At 39.1% G+C, this 27,070-nt stretch overlaps 2 protein-coding genes across 3 annotated transcripts in view; one reads left to right on the top strand and one right to left on the bottom strand.

The window, feature by feature from the left end:
- INTS6 (integrator complex subunit 6) overlaps nucleotides 1–6,324 on the top strand; it is an 88,451-nt gene extending 82,127 nt beyond the window's left edge. For both annotated transcript variants that reach the window (XM_082859586.1, XM_082859587.1), the window contains 3 exons: nucleotides 1,918–2,292; nucleotides 3,736–3,829; nucleotides 5,703–6,324. In XM_082859586.1, coding sequence (XP_082715712.1) covers nucleotides 1,918–2,292; nucleotides 3,736–3,829; nucleotides 5,703–5,796 — 563 coding nt within the window. In that variant the 3' untranslated portion in view covers nucleotides 5,797–6,324. The remainder of the gene's footprint in view (nucleotides 1–1,917; nucleotides 2,293–3,735; nucleotides 3,830–5,702) is intronic.
- A 57-nt stretch (nucleotides 6,325–6,381) lies between these two features.
- SERPINE3 (serpin family E member 3) overlaps nucleotides 6,382–27,070 on the bottom strand; it is a gene marked incomplete at its 5' end in the record, with an annotated part of 31,818 nt that continues 11,129 nt past the window's right edge. The window contains 4 exons of the mRNA XM_082859790.1: nucleotides 6,382–7,353; nucleotides 9,805–9,888; nucleotides 10,399–10,485; nucleotides 20,947–21,047. Of these exons, the coding sequence (XP_082715916.1) occupies nucleotides 7,310–7,353; nucleotides 9,805–9,888; nucleotides 10,399–10,485; nucleotides 20,947–21,047 (316 nt within the window). The 3' untranslated portion in view covers nucleotides 6,382–7,309. The remainder of the gene's footprint in view (nucleotides 7,354–9,804; nucleotides 9,889–10,398; nucleotides 10,486–20,946; nucleotides 21,048–27,070) is intronic.

The following is a 27,070-nucleotide window of genomic DNA, read 5'->3' on the forward strand; positions in this document are numbered from 1 at the left end:
TGGATATCTAGAAGGAATCTGATTAATATGAGGGAGAACGTAGAGGAATTGCTGGAGTGAAAAGTCTGGCAGAGTTCAAGAGCAATAGTAGGAATACTGCAAAGATGAGGGTTACACATGCCTCCATCCCTGAATTTGTGTTTCACTCAAGAAGCAAATGGGTGGGTGGAAAAGTTCCTTGGAGATGAGAAATTGGGAGGCCAGGTTCTTAGCAGGTGATGTCCTTAGACATGGATGTCACATACTACAGCATTTCTCAAACCTTAACATGTATGTGAAGCCAGGCGGGGGTCGGGGGAGTGGTTAGTTAAACTACAGATTCTAATACATTGTTTGGGATAGGGCTCAAGATGAGCATTTCTAGCAAGCTCTCTGATGGTACTAATGCTGCTTGTCCACAAACCACACTTTGAGTAGTAAGGATCTAGAATGATGTCCCAAGGGACATGGGGTAGAAGGAAGTCTGTGAACCAGGTGCCAGAGACATCCGTGACCACGGGTGTGCTCTGGAGGTCAGTAAAGATAGTGATGAGGAGAGAGAGGATGAGTTGAGTGGGATAATTAAATCTCAGAAGAGCAAGAATTTTTCAAGAGTGCATGGAGAAATGTTCTTGAAGTGGCATTGGAAGGTGAAGGGATTAGTGACTCCACATCCTTATTTATTTATTTATTTTTATACATTTATTTATTTTATTTTATTTTTGGCTGTGTTGGGTCTTTGTTGCTGCGCACAGGCTTTCTCTAGTTACGGCGAGTGGGGGCTACTCTTCGTTGCGGTGCGTGGGCTTCTCATTGCGGTGGCTTCTCTTTGTTTTGGAACACGGACTCTAGGCACGTGGGCTTCAGTAGTTGTGGCACAGGGGCTCAGTAGTTGTGGCTCGTGGGCTCTAGAGCACAGGCTCAGTAGTTGTGGTGCACGGGCTTAGTTGCTGTGTGGCATGTGGGATCTTCCCGGACCAGGCCTCGAACCCGTGTCCCCTGCATTGGCAGGCGGATTCTTAACCACTGCGCCAGCAGGGAAGCCCCACATCCTTATTTTAAGTCCACGGAGAGTGTTTGACGGACAGCAGTTTCTTTGCAGGAGAGTTGGGTTTCGATTAAAGCAGGAGTTACTCTAGAGAATATTCAGTAAAGTTTGCACATCATGGAATAGAATTTAGGAGGGAGGGAGTCAGAAGTTCAGGGAATTTTTGTGGGGATGAGTTTACATTTTGAACAGTAAAGAGATGAATTCAGCTGGTGTCCTGGTGGTTTGGTGAGCAATCAGAGAACTTAGAATTTAGCTGCTTTCTGTGAGGAGCAAGTACAATAACGTAATATTAAGTAGTAAGCTTGCAAGCTTTTAAGTCTAGTAGTCTAGAGAACTAAAGTGGGCACCAGCTATTCTTCACTGCTCAAGTAATGAAGACTATATGGATGGTTATAAGAAAAGGGGGCGCTGTGGAGGTTTGGTGGTGTGTTGCTGCAGAATATTGATCAGCTTAAACTCCCTGTGTTCACTTTTGCCTCTGAACGGTAATAACTTACGAGGTAGAGGTAAGTTGGAGTGAACTGGTACTCTCTAATAAAAGGATAACCATGATAATCTTGATCACATATATTTCCCTGAAGCATTCAAAACCTACTTATTCAATAAAATTGCCATAGAATAAAGCAGAGAACTAAAAGTTGTTTGAAACTGGCTTTTATTTTTATTCCTAAGGGCAAAAATTGTACAGGTTTTTAAAATATTGTGAATGTTTCACATTGAAATATACCATATATTTGGCAAAGCTTAAAAACCATATCAAATTGTTAATTTGCAGCAGTCAGGGAGATCAGTTGTGATTTGCTGTAATATTGTTTCTTTGAGGTTTTCTTTACTGTGTGCTTTGAAATTGGCTTTCATCATCTTTTTTTTCTTATTTTTATTTTTAGTTTCAGAAGCCACTAATGATTCGACAATAGATGATGTGGTTGAAAATCATGTTGCAGACCAACTTTCATCAGATATTACACCAAATGCTATGGAAAGTGAATTTTCAGCATCTTCTTCTCCAGCCAGTTTACTGGAACGACCAACCAATCATACAGAGGCTCTCGGCCATGACCACTTAGGAACTAATGACCTCACTGTTGGTGGATTTTTAGAAAATCACGAGGAGCCAAGAGATAAAGAACAATGTCCTGAAGAGAATCTACCAGCGTCTTCACTCAACAAAGGGAAGAAATTGATGCATTGCAGAAGCCATGAAGAGGTCAACACTGAACTAAAAGCACAAATAATGAAAGAGATCCGAAAGCCAGGAAGAAGTATGTATAATTAGACACAAACATCAGATTTGATTTCTGTTTGTGCTCAAAAAAAAAGTCAAATAAACTAAAGCCTAGATCTGATTTTAGATCACTCTTAAACAACATATGAGCTATATAAGATTTGGTTCTTTACTCAGCCAACAAACACTTACTGAATAGCTGCTATATCCAAAGTACTGTGTTAGGTGTGGTAAGTAGGAGGGACTGAGAGCAGAGCAGGAACTCACAGACACACATGGTTCCTACCATGACAGGAACCCATAGTCTTGAGCATTCTGTCAACCAGCAACTGGAATTTTAAGGTAACAGCAAACCCAGACAGATGTAGTGACTATTAAATGACTTCATATCTGTAAGGTTCTAGGCATAGTACCTACCTACCATCTTAACTTTTAAGATTTAAACTATGATAGTGATCAGGGATGTGTTTAGGCCAAAAAACTAAAATTATGAAAGCTATCTATTATATGAGTACAGAAGAACTTTGTGAGTTAAAGTTTCAATATTATTGACATTCATTCCAAAGATGTTGGCAGATCACCTGCTATGATGGTGCGGTGGCCCATGGGTGGTCCAGAAGTGGGTAAGACTCTGTACTGGCCATTTAGGAGCTTATAGTCCTTGGCAAAGTTTTATGTGAAAACTTGAAACTGAGGCAGCATCCTTTTTTTTCCCACCAATTACGACGTGTATATTCTTTTTTTTTTTTAAACATCTTTATTGGAGAATAATTGCTTTACAATGGTATGTTAGTTTCTGCGTTATAACAAAGTGAATCAGCTATACGTATACATATATCCCCATATCCCCTCCCTCTTGTGTCTCCTTCCCACCCTCCCTGTCGCACCCCTCTAGGTGGTCACAAAGCACCGAGCTGATCTCCCTGTGCTATGCAGCTGCTTCCCACTAGCTATCTATTTTACATTTGGTAGTGTATATATGTCAATGCTACTCTCTCACTTCGTCCCAGCTTACCCTTCCCACTCCTAGTGTCCTCAAGTCCATTCTCTACATCTGCGTCTTTATTCCTGTGAGACAGCACTCTTAACTTTTTTTTTCTCCCCCGCTCTATTTTATCCACTCCCAAGGTTAGCTGTAATTTAGAATTTGTCATAAGGATGGATTTTTGTAAAGGCCACTTCTTATTTTTCTGTGGCACTACCAAAAAGCTGTTTACTCATCCTTCTAAGCTTTATATTTGATACCCTATTGAGAACTTTTACCCAAAAAAAAAAGCAGTGTTTGAAAAGCTGTTTTATCTTTTTTGATGTATGATGAAATATGTGTATTATAAAATCTCTAATGAGCAGTGAAAATTTTATGTAGACTAGTTTTGGTTTTGTCTTAGTATATCTTGATATAGTAAGCTGTAATAGAAAAATACTGAATAAGAATGCAAATTAAAGCCACTTAATTTTTCTTTTTGCTTCTCGTTTTAAGAATATGAAAGGATCTTCACTTTACTGAAGCATGTGCAAGGCAGTTTACAAACAAGACTAATATTTTTACAAAATGTCATTAAGGAAGCATCAAGGTAAATAATCTGTTATACATTATGATATGATGCAGTGAGTCCCCCGTTTTCTGTAGTTGGTATTTTAACAGTATCTGTTTTATACTTGTGTTGTTATGCATGTATATGACACACCCCTTTGTATATAAGTACTTCTCTCTTTTTTTTCAGTTTATTGAAGGAAGTTCACTTAAAAAATAGCTACACAGAAATTCTTCAGAAATCATGGACCCTTTCTCTCTACACATTACAGATTCTTGCATAATTCTCGTTTATCCTACTCTGTGGCTTTTTGGTGTCTTTATATGTTATAGTCTTTAATTTTTCTCCTTTGTATATTTGAGCTACAGTTAATATTAGTGATAAAACGTAATCTTGAAAGGCAATATTTGAATGCAGTTCACTTGTATGTGGGAAAACATGTAATTAAGGGGACCAGAGCTGGACAAATGGGCCTTATTCTGATTGCCTCAGTAGCCCAGGATTATGTACTTTAGTACAAGGAATGTGGATCAAGATTATAAATGGTAACTATGAAGTGCAATTAACTGGAAAGCATAGTTGTATGAGTTCAGTGAGTAAAAAAGCATTTTTTTAATTTCTTCTTCAAGACTTTTAGAATTTTAGTAATGTAAGAAAACTTAGCGTTTGTCTCATCTGACCTTCCAAGATAGCCACCCTTTAATTAGTCCCCCAGTTTCTTCCATCCTACATGTAAAGGTTTTTTTAGATAAAGCTGTTAATTCTATTTTTTTTTCTATGAGTGGCTAGAGCATAGGTTACTTTGAAGTTTCAAGATAAGGCCATAACTTTTCATATTATTGATATTGAGTATTTAACTCATTCTGCTCTTTATGTAACATTCTGCCAACTCAAACTTCATCATCGATTTAGCTATATTCTGGGTGCCTGGATTCTACTTCTGCCACCTTTTTTTTTTTTTTTTTTTTTTTTTTTCCATTATGCGGGCCTCTCACTGCTGTGGCCTCTCCCGTTGCGGAGCACAGGCTCCGGACGTGCAGGTCCAGCGGCCATGGCTCACGGGCCTAGCCGCTCCGCGGCATGTGGGATCCTCCCAGACCGGGGCCCAAACCCGCGTCCCCTGCATCGGCAGGCAGACTCTCAACTACTGCGCCACCAGGGAAGCCCTACTTCTGCCACCTTTTAGAGAGTTGTGTAATATTATGGTCGGTAGTCATATTAGTGTACAAGTAGAGAGGAAGTAGGTATAGATTGGGCAGTGTTTTGGGATATTCTGAAAAGCATCAGCAGTATTAATACTTAGGCAGACAAAAGCAATTTTAGTCTACTATATTTATTACCGCAAAAATTTAAAACTTGCAACTTGAACTTTGTTTGCTGTATCCTATACTACAGATGTCTAATTGTCCTTGATTTGCTAGTTTTCAAATTGTAATAGTAGAACACCACAGTTTAAATGCAATTGCCCAAATTTCATTTCTTCTTCCATTTTGTGGGGAATTATATTCATATTTTATTCACATTCCATTCAACATTCAGTGTTCAAAGAGCATAAGAAGCTATTGGAGTCATTGCTTGGGGAGCCCATATTGCTGGAATATTTATAACCCTTGTATTTATTAGGGTTCTTTCTCCCCCCTTTTTCTTTTTGATTGTGGAAGAAATAACCTCTTTCCCATTGTACTTAGGCCTGGATTATTTGTTTTAGGAACAAACTATAATACTCTACTGATAAAATAATTTTCTAATCTTCCAAGAGATTTTATATATCATAAAGTTGTTGAATTTTCATTTTCATCTCACTTTGAAAAATCTTTCCAAGGCAGTTTCTCTCTTTTAAAAAAAATTATACTGATATATAACTATTTGTTAAAAAGAAATTGAGAGTGCTATTACTTATTTTTTTATACAGGTTTAAAAAAAGAATGCTAATAGAACAACTGGAGAACTTCTTGGATGAAATTCATCGAAGAGCCAATCAGATCAACCATATTAATAGCAATTAAAAGAAAACAGAATGTGGCCACTTATTTCACTACCTTCTCCAAATACAAAGTAAATACAAGACTGTTGTGATCTTGCATTCATTTTTTGACATGCATTGTTGGCTTTTTGAAATACTAAGAGCAAGTCTACAGATCCTTTTTCCATCATTTTACAGTGACCTTTTCTTCATTTTGGTTTATTTTTGTAATGTGAAAAGTATCACTCTAAAAAACATTTTTATTTAACAAACTAAAAATATTCCTCCAAATCTCTTGCTTGTCATTGACTCTTGCGTGTCAATTTCCCTCAGGTTCTATTTTCTTAAACCAACCTTTAAAATTGTCACCTCTGTTAAGGTTGAACTTTGCCAAAAAAATAAAAAAGAAGTTACTTTGTAATTTTTGGGGAAAAAAGCACATACATTAAAACTAGGCAATGTTTTGTATATACAGTTATTTTGGATATATTATTGTAAGTTGTACAAATGTATTTTGAAGAATATTTAAGAAAAGCACTTTTGTTATTCCATCAATAAATGCTCTATTTTACTCTTGTGTGGTTTAGGAAATAATCACATTTAAAGTAATCATTTAAAACCATCTTAAGATAATGGAATTTTAAAGGCCTTGCTTTTTAGCATTGGAAAAATACACCACTTGAAGTTCACATTTGTTAAACCTAACTGTAATTACGTGTTACATAATCTGCATTGTCTTTTTACTCTATGTTCTTAGATTTTGTTGGCCACTCCAACATGCTCCGTTTCTGCCTAGATAATGGAAATGATGGTATCTGTGGCGGATAGGCAGACTCTTTAAAGCTGTTTAAAAAGCAGACGCCTTTGGACTTTATTGGTTTCCTTACTTACTTTCCTTCAACCCCTTTTCCTTTCTCACTAGGATTGTGGATGGCACTAAGGTGAGGCCATCGGTCAGGGAGTTGTAAGTTTGGGGTATACCACATACTCTGAAACGTCTAGCATTTAGCAGCTTGATGCCATACTTACAGAAGTCTCACAACAGACTGGGGTTTCAACAGGGATCTCTTTGTTCTGCTCTGCTATTACACTTCAACTCTCCATTTTATTTAGAAGCTAAATGGAAAGGAAACATGTTTCAAATGACGTTGCTCATTTTGCATTCTCCCTAAGTTATCCAGGATAAGGAAAACTGAACACTATTCACTGTCCGCCCTCAGTCCAACATGGCCTCACGTGTCCTTACTGAGGACGTGACCCTGTGACCTGACTCACTTACCATTCATAGATCACTGCTGTGCCTTGTAGTGCTTTTGGGATAACCAGTAGAAAAGAAGGCTAAAATACATTTAGATTAAGAGAGGGTGAAATAAATTTATAAAATTATGGTAAAATTGAAGTATTTTTAGGTTCATAATATTTGAAAATCACATACCCTTGTCTTTTTATACTTTAGCAGAACATTTTTAAAATCAAGGGTATAGCAAAATGAAATTGTAACTTTTTATGAAGAAAAGCATCGATGAAAGTGGAGAACATGCTTGAGATCTGTTAATTCAGTTTAGGGGATTTGAAACTCTCCCAATACTGAAGACAAATGCTGTCAAGAAAAAAAAGCATTTAATGTAGTGTTAAATAGTATTTTCATATGCAATGCTTTAAACATTTTTTTCACCTCTACAAAATACCTTTAAGCAGGATATCATTTAGTAAATGGAATTGTTAAGGTAATTAGCTGCAGTCACATTGCTAAATTCAACAAGAGATACACAAAATCCAGAATATACTGTCTGGTTTTAAATTATATATGTTTAGATTCTGAGATTAACAGGAGGGGGACTACAAGTCATTCAGATAAAAGTTAATACTTAACAAGAATATTTAGGAAAGGGACTCAATCTAGTCCAATATTTGGCCACTTTCCTTATCAGAAAGTTCTTAGTTGCATTTCACAGGTTGCTCATGAGGTAATAATCCTTTAGACTCTTGCTTGACCTTTAATACATTTTTGGGTATGAACCCTAGAGGGAGTTGGAAAGAAGCAGTTTGTTCTGTCTCCTCTTTTTGTCCTTAATCTCTCTGCCTCCATACTCTTATGCCCTCATCCCAAAACCTAGTCACAAGCTTTGAAACCCATCAAAATTCAAGCTTAATATCTCATCTCTTGCAGGTTTTTTTTACATTTTGAGAAACTGGGCATATTAGTTGAATTAGTGAAATACTGCAGAATTTTTGTAAGCAAAGGGGAGGGGGAGTACATTTGAGGGGAATATCATGTCTTTTAGGCCCTTTAGATCAATGGATGGATGGCTGTAGGCTGGACAAATGATGTTCTCCAACAGTTTAATTTTCAGGTTAAGATCATTTTTTGTAATGTTCTTGTATGTGTCCCATTTGTCAACTGATTGAGTCATTATTTACCCTTATCAGTAAGCTTTGTCAATTTGGTGTACTGAAGGCTGAGACTCACTTGTCCTTTCAATACCCCGTCACCAGAAGAATAGCCACTTTGCCTTGTGTGTTATGGGCAAGTACCTCCCAGAAAGAGAGGTAAATAAATTCACGAGGACTATATTTAGACATGCGGCGGATTATGGAACTGGTGTTGGATTGTATTTTCATTCTGTTTACTATGGCCGTTCTGGAAACTCTTAGCACGGAAACAGTGGTGTGTCCTTTACTAGGTAGTTCAAAGATTTTACATCATTTTACGCAGTTGAATTCCAAAAGAGAAACTGTTCTCTCTTAACTGTCATCAACCTTTATTGGCTATGAGCTTTTGACAGTGACCTTTCTGTTCAAGTTTAGTCCTGTTTCTTTGTTTCTTGAGGGAGTAGAACCTGTCTTTTTTTTTTCATCTTTCATTTTTTGACCTGTATCCTTTCTAAGAGAGGGCTCTCTGTTGCCTGTTCTGAGTGATAAGTGACATTTTCTTCTAATAAATATGGGGTTGGGATGATCATGGTGAAATACTAAGAGGATATATTTTGTTGATGGACTTTTTCTCCCCAAATAATCCCCCAATAGATGATTTCCTAGTGAATGACTATCTTCATCCTTTTTGTCGCAAGTGTCTCTTTGATTTCTAGCATAAGTTACAGCAGTATGCAAATGATTCTCAGATAAAATGATGTTGACAGTATTTCCTTAACAATTTGTGTAAAACCTATGCGTAATTTTCATTATTCTAACTTGACTTTTTTTCTCTCCATAAATAAAAATAATGCCTGATGTTTAGTTAAAGTAGATCCACTTTTGCTTGATTTTGTTAGACTTGTTCCATCCTATTTCTTTTTGACACATTGTTTAGACTTGCCAACAACTCTTTACTGAGAATCTCTTTTTCTTTCCTAGGCTGATAAGTAATTGCCAGAGAGGGTGGGGCAACATTAAGAGGAATGATTTGAATACTTTGTTCACTGTTGTTGATGCTTAAAGGACTTCTGCTTGTCCTTCTGATGTGCTAAGGCTCTGCCTGTACCATCCCCTCTTTGGATTAAGATGAGGTTGTATGGTGGGACCTAACAAGTACTAGGGCAAACATTTGATTTTTGTGTAACTTCAGCAAGCTTGAGAAAGATCAACAGGAAAACTATAGAAATGCAGGTGCGTTCCCTAGGATACTAGGGGTGCTGAGAGCCAGAGGACTGCTTGGACACTCTAGTGGCCTGAAGGAATTCTTTCATCCTCCAAGGCCAAGAAAGCTTGGCAACAATGGGGAAAAAAGATTTATCATTTATTTTACTTTCATGACTTTAAGTCTCCCCAGAAGTAGAAACCTGAATTTTTAAAGACCTACATCAACTATAAATGAGCTGAGAGAAACAGAAGGCAAAAAAGCCACCGAGGTTATTAGTTTGCTCAGTAGTTATGAAATATTCCCCTTTCTCAGGATACATGACATAGCAACTGAGAAGCTTCTGAAGCACCATGGAAACCAGCTAGAAGGAATGCTTGTTTTAGGTTAGGGTGGACAAACGAGGCTTTGTTGCTAGAGAGATGCTGATAAATATTTAATTTATGTGACTCCTATCAAAAAATACTGTAATACCTGTGTTGGGTTCTCTCAGGAAAAAGATGAATGGCCGATCTGCTTTAAAAATAGGAATCCGAGACCTTTTCAGTAACAACAGAGCTGCAGGAAAGATAAAGAATAGAATCCCGTTGTATTTTCTCTTCATTTGAGGAAAGTCACTATTAAAATTGGATACGAAGTCACTTATATGCCTTGATTTTTGGAGAAATAAAAGCATCCTAATGATATAGCATCGTTTAGTGTTATGATGGGGTGCAAATGGGAAAATTAAAGGGAAAAGATACCACTTAGCCAACACTGTGTCCTATTTTCAAAATATTCCATGGAATAAATTCCTTCTTGAAGGTAATTCTCAAAATGACTCTATTCCTTGTTTATGGGGTCGTGCTACAAATCCTTTTCAAAATGGCTCTCTCTTTTCTCCCATCAGTTTTGAAAAACTTTGTTCTGTTAACATTTCTTTTTTTAGAATGCTCTACTACATCTGGACTTGGGTTTTTAGTGGGGAGGCTTAGAAGTGTGAAGGTTGAACTGGATAAATCTAACAAAGGGAGATAAGGGGGAAGCAGCTGACTGAGTGTTGCTGACACTGTGCCCTTAGGAACATACCTGTAGCTGCAGATGCCTTGGTGCCTTCCTCTGAAACCTCAATCTTGGCTTTGTGGATTGCTTCAGAAACATAAACGCCATCTTGGCCTAATCCCAGGACATAAAAGTGTGATTGTTTATTTGCATTTTGATGCATTTAGTTGAAAGATTTTAGTACATTTTTAAAGAATGGACTTTACTTACAGTCTCGTTCGTATGCTGCTTACTGTGTAGTTAGGAAGAGATTTGTTTGGGAAATTTTAAGGTACAATAATTTATGCAACTTTCAAAACCTCAAATTTGGTAAACTATCTAATAAATAACCCCTCTCAGATTAACATTCAGGTCTGTGCCCCATTTTTTTCAATAGTTAATTTTCAAAAATAATTTCTAGTTACTGTTGAAATCTTTAGTCAGTATTTCTAAAATTTCGGTGGTATAAGGATTGCCATAGTACGCGTTAAAATGCAAATTCTGGAGCCCAGGAATCTGCACATTCAGCAAGCTTCTGAGATGATTTCCCTTGAATGCCTTCTTGGGCTGCATTTTAGGAGCCACTTTTAAATGACAGAAGTTTGTACTATGGGCCTTAAAAGGCAGTGTATAAAAAATGTCTCATGCCTCATGACTGCATTCTGTATACTGAGTATATCAGTTATGCAATTATCTTGCCTTATTGGCTAGAATTTGCAAAGAAAATGAGAAGTTAGAACTATAATAGTTGTATGCCAACAATTTCAAAGATATTATAAGCTGAGCAAATAGGAATCTGAGTGATCCAAGCGTTAGAGGAATTGACAGGTTTTTGTAATTTAGCCATCAATCATTTTTAAACAACTCTCCACAGTGAAATGGTACTTGATGACACAAAGAATGAAAGTAAGAATCTTTAGAATGAGAAGAAACTTTAGAAATCATTCAGTCCAACCCTCTCATTTTAGAGTGAGCTGTGAAGTCATCTGAGGCCACACACTTGACAAGAGGTCCAGTCGGGCATATGCAGGTGTTCTGACAGCAGGTGCAGTGCCTGTTTCCACCCCACCTTTCCATACAGACGCCACCACCTTGGAAAAGTGTGTTCTAGTCTACTGCAGGACGCACTAGAAAGGGAGCTGTGGCAGGAGTCTCAAAATAATCATTGTGATGGACATGTATTTTGAGGGGGCTTCTTTGTTTGACCTTAGACTAATATTTAAATTGTTTTGCATTTCTCATGCACATACAAGGGGATGGCAAATGAATGTTGTGAGAGAATAATACCAGTGGAGTACAGAATAGGCAGCATTTCATCCATGTTGTAAATAAGGCATACACAGGAAATTGTGAGTTGGCTGTGTTCAGTGTAAGGAACAGATATGTTGCAGCATCAGTGAAGGGGGCCAGACAAGGGCCAGAGGAGGAGAAAAATCAACGGAAACATTCACCTGCCATCGCTTGTCCTAAAACCAGTGCAGAATCTGATTGATTGTAGCAGTTGGTCTTTTTCTGTGGGATCTTTTAGAAAAGAAACAAATTTCTCTATACTAACTAGCCTGTCTCACTAACTCATTGAGCAAACTGAAATGCAGTGCCCAGATCAGAATTGTGTGTATAAGGAATGGTTGATGGTCATGAGAGGCTTTTACTAATCTGTGACTTCATTACTATCTAGTATGCCATCTGGACATTTAAAACAAATGTTAATGAAATGAGCAAAGGTTCTTTATCAGCTAGAATATAGTAAATGCGTTTGTGTTAGAGTCCAGGCACCCTGGCACAATGTGAGAAATGGGGTCGACTGGTTGGTATGAATGAGTTTTTGGCTAGATGGGCTTGGCTCTTTGAATTTCTTGAAACTGCAACTGAGGTTTCATTTAAGTAGCTTTTTTCTCCATCATATTACAGGAGTGGTCCAATAATTGACATTTACATGTTTGCACAGACATAGGCTAAGACCCATAGCCTGTCATGTCCCAGCATCCTCATCTCTCATACATTTTATCTCTGGTAAGAGTTAACATTTCAGAAGACCAACGTTTGTGATCAAAATAAGGATTCAGGAGTCATCTGTGGGTTTGTGTTTTTCTTGCTTGATCTTGTATTACAGATCCCTATTTGCTTACTTTCGTTAAGTAGCTCTGGAAATGTTATGCAGCAACTAATGAAATCAGCCCAAAGGGATTCTCCTGGCTTTGGGCTCATCCTCTCCTGCAGTGTTGGCAGCTGTCTAGTGCCATTGACGGCTGTACAACCTGTTTCCCCAAAATTTGTTCCCAAGGTTGTTTATAGGTGCTATTCTATTAAAAAGGGTTCCATGAGTAATTACAATGGGAACTGCAAGTTGGATAGGTTTGTGCTTTTGTTTTTAATAGTGGACTTCTTAGAGCTGCTAATTTGCTAATGTTCATAGTGAATCTCCACAGGAGGGCTATAATATGTAGTGTTTAACCATGGAAATACCCACACTATCTCCTGTCTCCAAATTTAGCAGGTTAGCATTCTACAGAACATACTTTGGGAAACTAGCCGCCTTCCCCCCCGCCCAATAAACTCTTCTGCTCCTATATTACATTTCAATATCCAAAGCAAACAGGTAAAATTCTTCCTGCCCTCCCTGGCATACTCTACCCTTCTTCCGTAACATCTTATATAAGTATTTCCATCTCAACTTTCCTCATTAGATTGTTAGTTCCCAGAAAGCAGAAGCTATATTATTTGTTTTAAATATTTACTTTGCTCAACTAGCATAATAATGCTTGGTACACGTATGTGTTTAGTAAATGTTGGATGAATGAATACTCGACACTCCTCACACTGTACATTTGTTTCATTTTCCCATAAAAACAACTGACTTAATGTTCTTTAATCTGATTTCACTTGTAAGGAAATGTTGGTTGCTGTCCTTGGAATCACTGGGGCACAGCACAGAACGAGTCTTTGGCAAATCTCATCCAAATGACTTAAAACAGTGTCCCTTCCCCTTTGTGAGTGGAGCCTGTCATTCTTTTTATGTGATTGGCCATACTTTCAAAAGGCTTAAGAGTTTTGATAATAATGACATTGTGTAAATGTAAGATTTGCAAAATATAAAGTAGTAATCCTACATTTCATCCTCAGCTTCTCACAAAGCAGGACAAACATTATCATTTGCTGTGTCTTTTGTCTTCCCAGTTATTATCACTTACTATTGGTAACATTAATGGCTTTGAAAAAGTTATTGCCAGAATTTGCGAATTTGCTTCTAGTTTATCTTTCTCATCCTCTTGTCACTTAGTTGTAGATGGCAAGTGTGTGTCACATAGCACCCAGCCCAGCATATACAGAGTGAGTGCTGGAAAGAATCTGAAATGGCCTCTGAAAGTAGGTACTTAGTTCCTTTCTCCATCCTTCTCCTCCAGCCCACTCCTCACGTCTTTCTTTCTCCCCACCCTCCCACCCAGCTTTGTTGAGATGTAATTGACGTATGTAACATTGTGTACATTTAAGGTGTACAGTGTGATGTTTTATGTATGTATATATCACAAGTAATATATCTTATATCTGTACCCTTTGACCACCTTCATCCATTCTCCCCACCCTGGCAAACACAATTGTACACTCTGATTCTATGAGTTTAGGTTTTTTAGATTACACATATACGTGAGATCATACGGTATTTGTCTTTCTCTCTCTGACTTAAATCACTTACCATAATGCACTCAGGGTTTTTCTATAATGTTGCAAATGGCAGGATTTTCTTTTTAATGGCCGAATAATATTCTATTGTATATGTATGTACTGCAACTCCTTTATCTATTCACCTGGTGATAGACACTTAGCTTTTTTCCATGTCTTGCCTGTTATAAATAATGCTACTATGAACATGAGAGTGCAGATATCTCTGTGACACAGTGATTTAATTTCCTTTGGATATATACCCAGACGTGAAATTGCTGGATCATATGATAGTTCTATTTGACTACTTTCCGTAGTGGCTGCACCAATTTACATTCCTACCAACAGTGCACAAGGGATCCCTTTTCTCCACGTTCTTACCAACACTTGCTATTTTTTTTTTCTTTTTTTGGCTGTGCCACACAGCTTGTGGGATCTTAAGTTCCCTGGCCAGGGATCGAACCTGCGCCCTCAGCAGTGAAAACGTGGAGTCCTAACCACTGGACCACCAGGGAATTCCCAACACTTGCTATTTCTTATCTTTCTGATAACAGCCGTTCTCACAGATGTGAAGTGATACCTCATTGTTTTGATGTGCATTTCCCTGATGATTAGCGATGTTGAGCACATTTTCATGTACTTGTTGGCCATTTGTGTGTCTTTTTGGAAAAATGTCTATTCAGATCCTCTACCCATTTTTAAATTGGATGATGATGATGATTTGCTTTTGAGTTGTATGAGTTCCTTTGACATTTTGGATATTAACCCCTTAACGGATATGTAGTTTGCAAGTATTTTCTCCCATTCAATATGTTGCCTTTTCATTTTGTGAGTTATTTCTTTTGCTGTGAAGAAGCTTTTAGTTTGATATAGTTTCACTTGTTTAATTTTGCTTTTGGTGTTTGTGCTTTTGGTGTCATATCCAAAAAATAATTGCCAAGACCAATTTCAAGGAGTTTTCTACTATGTTTTCTTCTAGGAGTTTTATGGTTTCAGACATCCATTTTGAGTTAATTTTTGTGAGTGGTGTAAGATAGGGGTCCAGTTTCATTCTTTTGCATGTGAATATCCTGTTTTCCTAACACCATTTACTGAAGAGACTATCTTTTCCCCACTGAGTATTCTTGGCTTCCCTGTCAAATATTAGTTGACTCCATATGCATGGGTTTATTTCTGGGGTCTCAATTCTGGTCCACTTGTTTGTCTGTTTTTAATGCCAGTACCGTACTGTTTCAATTATTATAGCTTTGTAATACAGTTTGAAATCAGGACATGTGACACCTTCATCTTTGTTCTTTCTCAGGATTACTTTGGCTATTCTGGGTCTTTTGTGGTTCCATACAAATTTTAGGATTTTTTTTTTCTGTTTCTATGAAAAACACTGGAATTTTGATAGGGATTGCGTTGAATCTGAGGATTGGTCTGGGTAGTATAGACATTTTAACAACATTAATTCTTCCAGCCCATGAACACAGGATGTCTTTTCATTTATTTGTATCTTCTTCAATTTCTTTCATCAGTGTGTTGTAGTTTTCAGTGTAGAGATTTTTCATCCCCTTGGTTAAATTTATTCCTACGTACTTTACTGTTTTTGATGCAATTGTAAATGGGATTATTTTATCTCTTTTTCAGATAGTTCATTGTTAGTGTATAAAAAACAACTCATATTTGTATGTTGACTTTGTATGTTACAACTTTACTGAATTTATTGATTAGTTCTATCTAATTATATACCACCATTACAATATTACAGAATCTGATTTTGATGATATATTTACTATTACCAGTGATTTTTACACATTCATACATTTTTACAATGTTAATTGGCATTCTTTTATTTTAGCTGGAAGAATGTCCTTTAGCATATCTTGTAAGACAGGTCTATTGGTGATGAATTCCCTCAGCTTTTGTTTGCTTGGGAAAGTCTTTGTCTCTCCATATGTGAAGGACAGCTTTGTCAGTATAGTATTCTTGGTTAACAGTTTTTTCTTTCAATATTTTGAATGTGTCATCCCACTCTCTCCTGGCCTGCAAAGTTTCTGTTGAGAAACCCACTGATTGTCTTATGGGGGTTCCCTTGTATGTAACTTGTTTCTTCTCTCTCGCTGCTTTCAAAATTCTTTGTCTTTTGGCAATTTAATTATAATGTGTTTTAGTGTAGCCCTTTTCATCCTCAACCTATTTGGGGTCATTGGGCCCTCATGAATCTGGATGCCCATTTATTGTTCCAAGTTTGGGAAGTTTTCAGCCAATATTGCTTTTAATAGACTTTCTATCCCTTTCTCTTTCTCTTCTCCTCCTGGGATTCCCATAATGTATATATTGTTTCTTTTGATGGATGTCCCCAGCTCCCATAGACTTTCTTCACTCTTTTTTTCTTTTTGCTCCTCTGACTAGATAATTTCAAATGATTTATCTTCTAGTTCACCAATTTTTTTTTCCTCTGCTTGGTTAAGTCTGCTGTTGAAGCTCTCTTAATCTTCAGTGCAGTCATTATATTCTTACGCTTTAGGATTTCTGTTTTGTTTTGTTTTGTTTGATGGTTTCTGTTTCTTGGTTGAACTTGTTACTTATTTGTGCAGTTTTCCTAATTTTGTTTGTCTGTGCATTCTTGTAGTTTACTGAACTTCTTTAAGAGGATTACTCAGAGTTCTTTGTTAGACAGTTAACAGATCGCCATTTTTTTAGGGTAGTTATTGGAGCTTTATTTGTTTCTTTTGGTGGTATCATGTTTTTCTGATTCTTCATGATCCTTCATTCCTTGCATTAATATCTATGTATTTAAGTAAGCAGTCTCCTCTTCCAGACTTCACAGGTTTGCTTTGGCAGGGAAAGACCTTCACCAGTCAGCTGGTAGCAGTCGTGGGCAAGTAAGGCTCTCTATCAGGGTCTCTGTTTGAGCAAGGCTACTGCATATACTCTGAGGTTGCAGGGGTTGCTGCTGGCTGGGTTACTTGGTTGGGTGGGTCTGCTGGCTGGACTGTGCGTTCAAGTGGGGCCACTGCAGGGGCTCCCTGTTCAGGTGGGGCTTCTGGCTATGTTTTATGGTTGGGTTGGGCCACTAGCTCTGTAATCACCTCTGGTTGGGTGAGGTTTCAGGCTGTGTTCCCTGGCAGGATGGTGCACTGATTGGATGCCATGATTGGGCAGTGATGGGATGGGCTCTGCAATCATTCCTGGTCAGGTGGGGTCTCAGGCTGTATTTTCCAACTGGGTGGTGCTGTTGGCTGGGCTCTGTGCCAGGTGCAGTGACAGGCTGGGATCTGGCTTGGTGGTACCATGGGTTGGGCTCCAAGGCCGTCCAGAGTCACCAATCAGTCTTCCTTGTTGTATGGTGTCAGGGGCTATGCTCAACAGTTGGGCAGGCCATCTGGCTTGGCTCTTTGCCCAAGCAGGGCTGTAGGATAGGCTTCCTGGCTATCTGGGTTCTTTGGCCAGGCTTCCTGGATGAGCAGGACTTGAGACTAGGCTTGGCAGTTGGGTTGGGCTGTGAATTTGCTTTCCTGCCTGGGTGGGTTGGGAGTATGGCCCTTTGACTGGAGACCCAAATCACAGAACTGCCAACTGAGCCCTCTGGCCAGATGGGGCCACTGGCTTGGCTCTGCAGATGGGCACTGCTGCTGGCTGGGGTCTCTGCTCAGGTGCCACTGCAATATGGTCTAATAAGGTTTGAGTGCCGATTGCTGTAAGCTTTGCCCCTCTTCTCCATCTCTTATCTGATCCTCTGAGATCAGAGACCTGAGAGGGCCTACCAGGATGTGTCCTGCAACATTGAATGTCTACCTTGGGCTCTCTTTTCCCACTGGAGAAACCATAGATCTAGTGCTATGTCAGCCTGGAGGAGGGGTGATGTGGTCAGAGTGTAGCCACTCCTCTTACCTTTCTAACGTGGTCCTTCTCAGGCTCTGTGTTTCAGAGGGGTGCTTCAGCCTCACCTCCTGGTGGGGGTATTTCCACAATGGTGACCTGTCTATGGATAGTTGCTAGTTGGTCTTCTTGAGAAAGGGACTGAAGTCGGGAATGACCTATGTTGCCATCTTGATGACCTACTGCAGCTCTGCCCAGTCATCTGGTATGGCATAAGTTAACTTCAGTACACAACCAAACAACTGTGGGTGGTTTCCTCATTCACATCATAGTAAAAGGGAACTTGTACTTCTTCATGAGCAGAGATTGAAAACTATTCACTTACAAAAGTCAAGAATAAGACAGTTTCTTCAAAGTTTCAAGTTGGTGCACAAGGAGTATTTCTTGGATTAGGAAGCATGGGTTGGTATCAAAGCCTGATGATCCTATAGGAAGTGGGATTGCTCGAAAAGGGTATCTCTAGCTGATGTCTTTAGTGTAAGTGAAACTGGAATTATTCTTAAAAGCTTCATAACATGTAGTGTCAAGGTTGTCTGGGGAGGAAAATTATACCCTGGTCTCAGTTGGGCCTTGAAATGATATCAAGCAAGTTCATCATGCAGCCAAAAAAGGATCTGATGCCATGAAAGGAGAGATGAGTGACTTTTAAACGGAGCAGGGGAACTTGAGTAAAATGATACTGGGCTTTGGAACCAAATGGAAAGAAAAAGCCAAATGTTCCCTGTGGTTGTTTAGTTTCCATCAATAGCACAAAACTGTTTGCAACCCTTTGTTAATTGTAAGATGGGAGGCCAGCATTTTCTGATCATTTACTCTCTGACAAGCTCTCTAATGATGCTTTGCTATATGATAAGGAATTTCATTTCCGCAAGTAAGATGTGAGGTGGGTGGTGGATACCCCATTCAGGCATGATACGACGATTTGTTAGTGAGATTCAGTGGCCATGTCTCCAGAATTAAGTCAACAGCTTACTTGGGCACAGAAGTGACTCGTCTTTTGATTATGTTTAAAGAACAGCATTGGAAAGCAATATCTTAGTTGGCAAACTCTATCTGTAAAAGGCCAGATATTAAATATTTTAGCCATTGCAGACCATGTGGCATCTGTTGCAACATCTCAATTCTGCCATTATAGCAGGAAAGCAACCACGGATGATTTGTAAATGAATGGGAGTGGCTGTTTCGATAAAACTTTATTTATAAAAAGAGGTGGTGGGCCATCATTTGGTGACCCCTGCATTACAGGAACAAAACTTTATGGGAGAAGATTGTAAGGTGGATGTGTTTTATCTGTAGGAAACATGCATGCAAGCTTCCCACTTGGTGCATGGTAACTGCTTGATAGTTATTTAACAAGCCAGATCCATGAGCCTATATTTCTGCTGATTGGAGCAAATATAAGTAGGCTTTAATTGCATTATAAAACAAGAGGTTAGGTATTTTAAAAGGTTCTTTTTAAAGCTAAGCTGCTTGTTAGATCTTATCAAAGGAGCTATGGGCCTCAGAAGTCTTTACCAATAGGGGAACTGCACGATGTGGGTTGCGCTCAGTCCTGTTTGAGGACACAGAACTGACTGCATTTTAGGATGCACTTCTAAGACATAAAGTCAGAGAGGTTTGAGAACCAGGAAGGAGCAATGAGTCACAGTGATTACTTGAATGTAGTGGTGTGGAAGAAAAGGTCAGAACAGCCCCAAAGTTTTGAACTAGGATGATCAAAACAGGAATGCCATAGCTGAGCTCCAGAGCCACAAAAAGATACTGTGATTGGATTCTGCAGGTTATTAAAGACAGTGCACTCAAGTTCTTCATCCCTTGCTCCTTCCTTGCTTCTCATCCTTTTGCTCTAATCTTCCTCTTTTCCTGGCAGTGCTAGATTATGTCTGTGTCACCAGGCAAAATTTCTGGTAGAGTCATTCAACAAAGTCAACAGTATTTACTGGATATCCACTGTGTGCCAAGCATTGTTGGGGCACTGTACCCAAACTGGACTATCACCTTGCTTATCTCTTTGTTTCAGCAATGAGTTCAGAGCTGGTGGGTTATAAACAATCTAGAATAGATCCTTCCTCCTGCGTTTTATTTGACGTGCCATGTAGTCTAACTGGTCACATCTAATGCCCAAGCTGAAACTTCTCTTGTGGACCAAACTCCCATGTTTTTCTGTGATTGCTTAAAGAAATCTGAGCAAGCCTTTAGAAAACTTATCTGTGCTATGAGGTTCTAGCATTCAAAACAGAGATTTCACAAGCTCATCAGGCAAGGAGAACATCAAGGCCAATGGCTATGCCTGCCCCAGTGTCATCTTCGTATAGATAATGTACCATCCAGAGCAGAAAGGAACCTGAGCCTTTGGAGTTGGCAATAGTTTAGCCAGTGGTCTCCTGAGAGGATTCTGGAAGATAAGGTTCTGGCATTCCACTCTCTTTTAACGTTAGATGTAAGTCTGTCAGACCATACGTGAATATAGATCCTATTGATTAGGAGTAGCTTGTCTACTACAAGCCAAGAAATTGAATATAGACTCTGGGAGGGAGGACATTTTAAGGCAAGGCTGTAGATGGTGAGTAATTTGAAGAAAGGAAGTTGGGTGGATGAGGGTAAGTTCCGAGGTTAACTCATTAGAAGAGGACAGAGAGGTACAGGAAGGGAGGGAGGGGAGGTAGAAACAGAGTGACCGTGAGGCCATCAGGACAGCAGGAGGTCAGAACGAAGGGCTCTGTTGCACCAATGTCTCTGGCATCTCCTAGTCATGCCAGGCAGAGGAGGGGAGTTGTATTGTGTCCAGTGGTCACTGACTTTACTCTGAAGATGGCATCTGAAAACGGTGCTTAGAGGTGGTCTCAAGAAACACCCTCTCCTCAACAAAGTCCAACCCAAATCTGTTATCTGAAGCAACAAATTCTTATGTAAAGCAAAGCACGTTTTAAATTCTTTTAAATGATGTTACCTCTGGCTGTTTACCTCTGAAGGCTCTGTAGATGAGAATCCCTTAATCAGTGCATGATTACTGATTAGAAACTGCCCCAAACACAATGCTAATAAGCTTGGAAGAAGAACTGGTGTTACCTGAAATTCCTTTCAAGTTAGCTTTGAGTGGGTCGAAGAGATCGGTAACTCCCCAGGAATATAAAATGTTTTTCAAGTTGAAATGATTTTGGATCCTAAACCTAAAAAACAAAAACAAACCATCAACTTTCACTTAAAATTCTCACTCAGTGGACTTTCATACACATCACATGACAACCAAACCCCCTCACTTGAAAGTCAGGCTCATTTCCAGCTTCATCTGTCATTGCTCCTTCCCAGACCCCCGACCCCCTGACTAATCTGACCACACAGCACTCTCTCCCAACTCTGGACCTTCGCTTCTGCTGTTTTTTCCAGGTCTCCCTTGAGACCTTTCCTCTAAGCTCAGATCAGTTGTCACCCCTCCTCTTCCCCAGCTGTTTTGTAACGGTCAGTTCTTAAGGCCCCTTTAAACACTTTGTTCTACTCTTCTGATGTATAGAACATTCTGCTTCCTGTTGCTGTTATTTATGATACTGTAAACTATTTGAGAAGAGATCCTGGTCAGTTTTTAGTTCCTCATAATAATTAATGTTTAATGAGTGCTTACTATGTGCTAGGCACTACAGCAAGTACTTTATGTGCATACTCTCATTTCATCTTCACGTAACTATGTTATTATTATCCTCATTTTACAGATGAGAAAACTGAGGCTTAAAGAGTTTAAGAAGCTTGCCCAAGAGGACGTCCTGAGTACGTGGTGGAGCTCAACTCAGATGCGGCTGAGCACAGAACCTGTGCTCTTGGCGTCTACACTTCACTACCTCGCATCCCGGGTGGCTTCTCACACACAGTAGGTGCAGAAAAGAAGTTGTTGACTAACTGCCAATTGATAGAGTGTCTCATTTAATGTGTTTATCTTTGATACAACATATTTTCATGTTTGCTGTGTGCAGCGTGGGTCTTTGGTTTTCCTAGCAAGTCCCGAGAGCGGGAAGAATCAGCATGCCAACTTCCTCATGTTTCTTCAAGGGCAAGGCATTTAAAACTTTAACGCTGAAGGAGCCTTTAAAACTACGGCTGACATTATTTTTCTCTGAGAATAAAAAAGTTCAAAATGGAATTTAGATGGTCGTTTCTATAAACCATGCGGAACTTGTAGGAGAATAAAAATACTGCACAATATCAAAGTTCTTCACTGCCATACAAGACAATGTAACCAATATTTTAAACAAAGGAATCAGATTTTCTCGTATATGTGAGTTTTGAATCTGTTCAATAGTTTCAAAAAAAGGCACAAGCTTTCTCTAAGTATGATGATATTTCTCAAAAAAATTTTGGATCACCTTTTCTGAAATTTTCTTCCTTAAACTGCATTCTTTTGAGAACTCTCAACGTTGAAACACAGTGGTTAAGAACATGAACTTGGGAATCCAGTGCCGGGGTCTGAAAGCCTGCTCAGCCTCTTACTACCTGAGGGACCCAGGGCAAGTTACTTTGCCTCTCTTTGCCTCAGTTTCCTTGCTTGTGAAACGAGCCTAATACTAGTGCTTAGTTCTTAGCTTTGTGAAGATTAAATAAAACAGTCCTTGTAAAGTCTTCAGGACAATGCCCAGTGCAGCTCATGTACTTTATTGTTACCACTGTGGTTTTATTGTTTTGCAGTGATATTGAGAAAGAGCTAAGGCACATTTGAAGCGAAGTATGGTGGTTATGGTAGGTGATAAAACTGGGTAATATCACTTTTAGTAACTAAAGACAACAGTAAAAGCGAGGAATGACTATGAAAGACGACAGTGATTTGTTTTTTGTATGGCTACGAAGGCCAGTCCAGAAGAAATGCTACAAAAATATCCTGAGTTAAAAAAAAATACCCTTTACCAAAACCAGACAAGGATATCACAAGAAAACGACAGACCAGTGTCCTTTATGAATATAGACGTAAAAATCCTCAACAGAATACTAGCAAATTGAATCCAGCAACATATAAATCCCCCATGAGCAAGTGGGATTTATCCCAGAAATGCAAGGTGGGTTCAACATATGAAAATCAATCAAGGTAAAACACCATATTAATGCAATAATGGACAAGGGCCACGTGATCATTTCAAGAGATGCAGAAAAAGCATCTGACAAAATCTAGAATTCTTTCATAAAATCAAAAACCACTCAACAAACTTGGGATAGGAGGGAACTTCTTCAGCCTCAAAATGGGCATTTATAAAACTCCCACAGCTAGCATCATCCTTAACGGTGAAAGACTGAATGCTTTCCCCCTAGATCAGGAACAAGATAAGGATGTCACCACTTCTATTTAACATTGTACTGAAGGGTGTGCACGGCACTTATGCAAGAAAAAGAAAGCAAATGCATCCAGAATCAGAAGAAAGAAGTAAAGGTCTATCTATTCACAGATGACTTGGTCTTGTATATAGAAAATCCTAAGGAATATACACACACACACACACACAAACACACAGAAAAAACTATTAGAACTAATAGATGAGTTCATCAAAGTGGCAGGATACAAGATCAAGATACAAAAATCAACTGTGTTTCTTTATACTAGCAATGAACAATCCGAAAATGAAATCCCATTTAAAATAGCATCAAAAAGGAATAAAGGGCTTCCCTGGTGGCGCAGTGGTTGCGAGTCCGCCTGCCGATGCAGGGGACACGGGTTCGTGCCCCGGTCTGGGAGGATCCCACGTGCCGCGGAGCGGCTGGGCCCGTGAGCCATGGCCGCTGAGCCTGCGGGTCCGGAGCCTGTGCTCCGCAACGGGAGAGGCCACAACAGTCAGAGGCCCGCGTACCGCAAAAAAAAAAAAGGAATAAAATACTTAGAAATAAATTTAATGAAAGAAGTGCAAGACTTGTACACTGAAAACTACAAAATGTTGTTGGAAAAAACTAAAGAAAATCTAAATAAAATGAAACACATCTTGTGTTCATGGGCTAAAACTCCTAATGTTGTTATAAAGAAATTATTCCCCAAATTAATCTATAGATTCAACAAAATCCTTACCAAATTCTATCTGTTTATTTGGCAGAAACTGATAAGCTGATCCTAAAATTCATATGGAAATGCATGGGACCCAGAATAGCCAAAACAATCTTAAAAAAGAAAAACAAAGTTGAAGGACTCACACTTGCTGATTTCTAAACATATTAAAAAGCTATAGTAATCAGTCGAGTGTGTGTGGTACTGGCAAAAGTATAGATATTTGTGCCTATGGAATAAAATTGAAAGTCTAGAAATAAACCTATACACTTATGGCCAATTGATTTTGACAAGGGTGCCAAGAAAATTCAATGGGAAGAAAGAATACGCTTTTCGATAAATGGCTCTGAAACAACTGGAAAGCCACATGCAAAGGATGATGTTGGACCTCTACTTCATCCCATACCCAAAATTAATTCAAAATGGATCAAAGACCTAAATATAAGAGTGAAAACTAGAAAACTCTTAGAGAAAACACAGACACAGACCTATGTGACCTTGGTTAAGCAATGGTTTCTTAGGTATGACACCAAAAAAACCCACAAGAAACAACAACAAAAATAGATTAAACTTTATCAGAATAAAAACATTTGTGCTTCAAAGGACACCATTATGAAAGTAAAAAGACAACAACCCACAAAATGGGAGAAAATATTTACAAATCATGTATCCAATAAGGAGCTAGTATCTAGAATATAGAAAGAACTATTGTAACTCAACAATAAAAAGACACATAACCGATTTAAAAATGAACGAAGAATTCAAACAGATATTTCTCCAAAAAAGATATATAAATGGCCAACAAGCACATGAAAACATTGTTGACATTAGTAGTCTTTAGGGAAATATAAATGAAAGTCAGACTGAGAGACCACTTCACGTGCCATAATGGCTCTAATCAAAAAGACAGGGGATTCCCCCTACAGCTGTTGTCACACACAGTTGTGAGGTCACCCAGGCTGCAGTGACTTGCCCCCAGCCTGAGGAGGAGGCCAAAGCACAGAGGAGGGCATTGCTGAAGGGCAGAGGAGGTGAACGCATCCTGACTAATGTAACTAAGAATAACGACACAGTTCCTGAGTGCAAGCTTTATAACATCCCTACTTTTTAATCCACAATTTGGGAAGGCAGTCTTTGCCCTTTCCCTATCTCCCTTGCCTCCCTAAAGAGGGGCCTTTAAAAAAATTATGGTAAAATATACATTATATAAAATTTAGCATTTTAACAATGTTAAGTGTATAATTCAGTGGTGTTAAGTACATTCACATTGTTGTCCAATCATCACCAGTATCCACTCCATAACTTTCTCATCATCGCAAACTGAAACTCTGTACCCATTAAACATGAAGAGGGTCTTAGGGAAAAAAAGGACAATAGCAAGTGTTGACAAGAATATGGAGAAACTGGAACCCTCATACATTGCTAGTGGGAGTGTAAAATGGTGCAGCTGCTTAGAAAACTGTCTAGTAGTTCCTCAAACTGTAAAGTGTAGAGCTAACACATGACCCGGTAATTCCATTCCTAGGGTATATACCCAAAATAATTGAAAATATATAGCCACAAAAATGTGCACAAATGTTTGTGGCAGCCAAAAAACAGAAACAAGCCAAAAAGTGTCTTGGCACCTAAATGTCTATACGTGGATGAATGAGTAAGTAAAATGTAGTATATCTACACAATGAAATATTACTTGGCCATAAAATAGAATGAAGTACTGGGGCTTCCCTGGTGGCGCAGTGGTTGAGAGCCCGCCTGCCGAAGCAGGGGACACGGGTTCGTGCCCCGGTTCGGGAAGATCCCACATGCCGCGGAGCGGCTGGGCCCGTGAGCCACGGCCGCTGAGCCTGCGCGTCCGGAGCCTGTGCTCCGCAACGGGAGAGGCCACAACGGTGAGAGGCCTGCGTACCACAAAAAAAAAAAAAAAGAAAGAAAGAAATTTCTTAAGGGCTTCCCTGGTGGCGCAGTGGTTGAGAATCTGCCTGACAATGCAGGGGACACGGGTTCGAGCCCTGGTCTGGGAAGATCCCACATGCCGCGGAACAACTAAGCCCGTGCACCACAGCTACTGAGCCGCGCGTCTGGAGCCTGTGCTCCGCAACAAGAGAGGCCGCGACAGTGAGAGGCCCGCGCACCGCAATGAAGAGTGGACCCCACTCGCCGCAACTAGAGAAAGCCCTCGCACAGAAAAGAAGACCCAACGCAGCCCAAAATAAATAAATAAATAAATTTATATAAAAAAAAAAAAAAGAATGAAGTACTGACACAGGCTACAAGAATGAACCTTGAAGACATTATGCCAAGTGAAAAAAGCCAGACACAAAAGGCCATGTATTGCAAAATTTCATTTACATGAAATGTCCAGAAAAGACAAATCCACAGAGAGAGAAAGTAGATTGCCTAGGGCTGGGGCGAGGGGGATGCGAGTGACTGCTAAAGGGTGTGGAGTCTCTCTTTGAGGTGATAACGATGTTCTGGAATTAGATAGTGGTGATGGTTGCACAACTTTGCAAATATACTAAAAACCTCTGCATTGTACACTTTAATTGTAAATCCGTTTAAAAGAATGGGTTTTATGGTGTGTGGATTATCTCTCAATTTAAAAAGGAAGAAAGAAAACACCCTCAGAAAAGCACAAAATGCCCATGATGATGATCAGCAGCTCCTTGAAGGAAGGGCAAGCTCATTTGGGATATATGAGATCTGGTGGGTTTAAGAAAATGCACATATCATGTCTAACATAAGAAAAAAATGCTCCTTGTTTGGCTTCCCACTTTGTTGACCTAAAAACTAAGTGTTTTACTCATTAAACAAATATATATTTGACATAATTAGTCTTTCCTGTGGGTTTTCTTGATTATTCTTTTGGTATGATAATGTTCCTAATGGAGACTGACAGTCCTTATATATTCCATTTTATTTCTTTATAAATAAAAGTTTACTTTGGAAGGTAGATATCATAATTCATCCAGAATCTACTGATGTACTGCTTGGTGATGTTTAACCAGAAGGCTCACATCATTGCCATACAATTTTTGCCTGGCTACCCACAGAGTGCCCTAGTTTTTGCTCTTGCTAAGTAAAATATGCAGGCTGACTTTAGAGCAGGTCATACTAAGTGATGAATCAATGATTTGTGGAACTAGAGGAAAATTCTTGCCCCAAAGCTGACTTGCGTCTACCATG

The sequence above is a fragment of the Leucopleurus acutus genome (genome assembly GCF_964270905.1).
Source record: "Leucopleurus acutus genome assembly, chromosome: 18".
NCBI classification, from domain to species: Eukaryota; Metazoa; Chordata; class Mammalia; order Artiodactyla; family Delphinidae; genus Leucopleurus; species Leucopleurus acutus.